Source organism: Egretta garzetta, unplaced genomic scaffold (assembly GCF_000687185.1).
Source record: "Egretta garzetta isolate BGI_Z169 unplaced genomic scaffold, ASM68718v1 scaffold577, whole genome shotgun sequence".
NCBI classification, from domain to species: Eukaryota; Metazoa; Chordata; class Aves; order Pelecaniformes; family Ardeidae; genus Egretta; species Egretta garzetta.
The window spans coordinates 95,668-97,243 of record NW_009260138.1 but is presented as its reverse complement, the minus strand read 5'-3'; the positions used below and the strand labels follow the sequence as shown (position 1 = coordinate 97,243).

The window sequence follows — 1,576 nt, the reverse complement described above, 5'->3', positions numbered from 1 at the left end:
CTAGTGCTGAATAGGCATCTTCTGATCACTGAGTTTTTCAAAGCTCAGTTTATATTTGAATTGGGGAGCACCCAACCTTAGCTCAGAAGATGCTGCTTATTTGATGAAGTACTGCAGTGAGGGCAGAAACGCTGTCCTGGCTGCAGCACTTTCCTCCACCCCAGGACACTTTCTCCCTGCTGCCAGGGTAGTGGGAGTCCCAAGATCCAGCTGTGAGTCTGCTGTGGTGTGGGAGAATCAGGAACTGGGGTCAGGAGGGATGGGAACAGCTGGAGAAGAGATATGGCATGCTTGTGGTTTGGCTGGCTGGAGGCTAAACCAAGCTGGGGATGGAGGTGGCTAAGGGAAGTTGGATTGACTGGTCATGAGCTTGGGCTTCAAAGGCTGTGTGAGTACTTGCGGACATGAAGTGGAGGAGAGTCACAAGTCAAAGCCCTGATGTAGTTTCAGCTGCAACTACAGCACACGCTGGTCACCCTAAATCTGAACAGAGCTATTCCAGGTGGACATTGGCACTGATCCAGAATTTCTTGTTGATTTGTGAGGGGAGGTGTGTGGGATAAGATTCTGAGCAGAGTTGCTCAACAAGCTGCTCAAGTTGGACTATAACTGTTGTCTTTGAAAGGGATGGTTTCTGGTTTGCAGGGGGGTGGAGGGAAATAAGATCTTGTTGGGGGAGAGCTGTTCTGCTTTTCCTTTATCCCTGACGAAATCTTCCACAGATGCTGCAGCAGCTGGTGAGCCCATAGCCTGCCCCAGTTGTTCCAGTGACCATGTGGTCATCCTGCCTTCAGAGGTGGGCTCCAGCACACCTTTGCCACCTGGCCCTGATAGCACGAGTGAAGACCTGTCAGACTCAGTTCTGGAGGGAGGCAGCCAACAGGAGGGCTCAGAGGAAGCTCCTGCCCCAGGCAGTGAGGGTGGGAAGTTCTACATCGGCGGGGAGGACAGCTCGGAGGTGGATACCAGCAACAGCAGCAGGACCCCGGAGCTGAGTGGCGAGCATGACAGCACTCTCCATTCCATCTCCCGCAGTTCAGATGGGGGCTGCGGGAAGAAGGAGCTGGGCATGAAGAGCCAGTACTTGTCCCTCAGCCACACGGACACCAATGGGGGCAGCTTGATGGGGAGCTACCGTTACAACGTTTCTCGCGGGCCCACTCCTTCCCAGCTCTCTTTGAACTCTGAGTCCGAGGAATCATGGAATCTCAGTCCCTGTGAGTATGTAGGAGCTGTGCAGGGTTTAGAGGTGTGCACAGCTTGGTGTTGGGCTTTATCACTGGTGCTTGCAGGGTGCACTGCCTCCTGTTTGGGGGCAGCTTGATGGGGAGCTACCGTTACAACGTTTCTCGCGGGCCCACTCCTTCCCAGCTCTCTTTGAACTCTGAGTCCGAGGAATCATGGAATCTCAGTCCCTGTGAGTATGTAGGAGCTGTGCAGGGTTTAGAGGTGTGCACAGCTTGGTGTTGGGCTTTATCACTGGTGCTTGCAGGGTGCACTGCCTCCTGTTTAATGGGGAAGGGAGGGTCATCAAGCATGAGCAGCAGTGACCATGGTTCTTGTGAGCGGAAGGTAG

The 1,576-nt window shown here is 53.9% G+C and overlaps 1 protein-coding gene across 1 annotated transcript in view; it reads left to right on the top strand.

The window, feature by feature from the left end:
* The window catches only part of LOC104128828 (serine/threonine kinase 11 interacting protein), a gene marked incomplete at its 5' end in the record, with an annotated part of 20,359 nt that overhangs the window by 12,102 nt on the left and 6,681 nt on the right, over positions 1–1,576 (top strand). Inside the window, one exon of the mRNA XM_035897092.1 lies at positions 723–1,217. Within this exon, the coding sequence (XP_035752985.1) occupies positions 723–1,217 (495 nt within the window). The remainder of the gene's footprint in view (positions 1–722; positions 1,218–1,576) is intronic.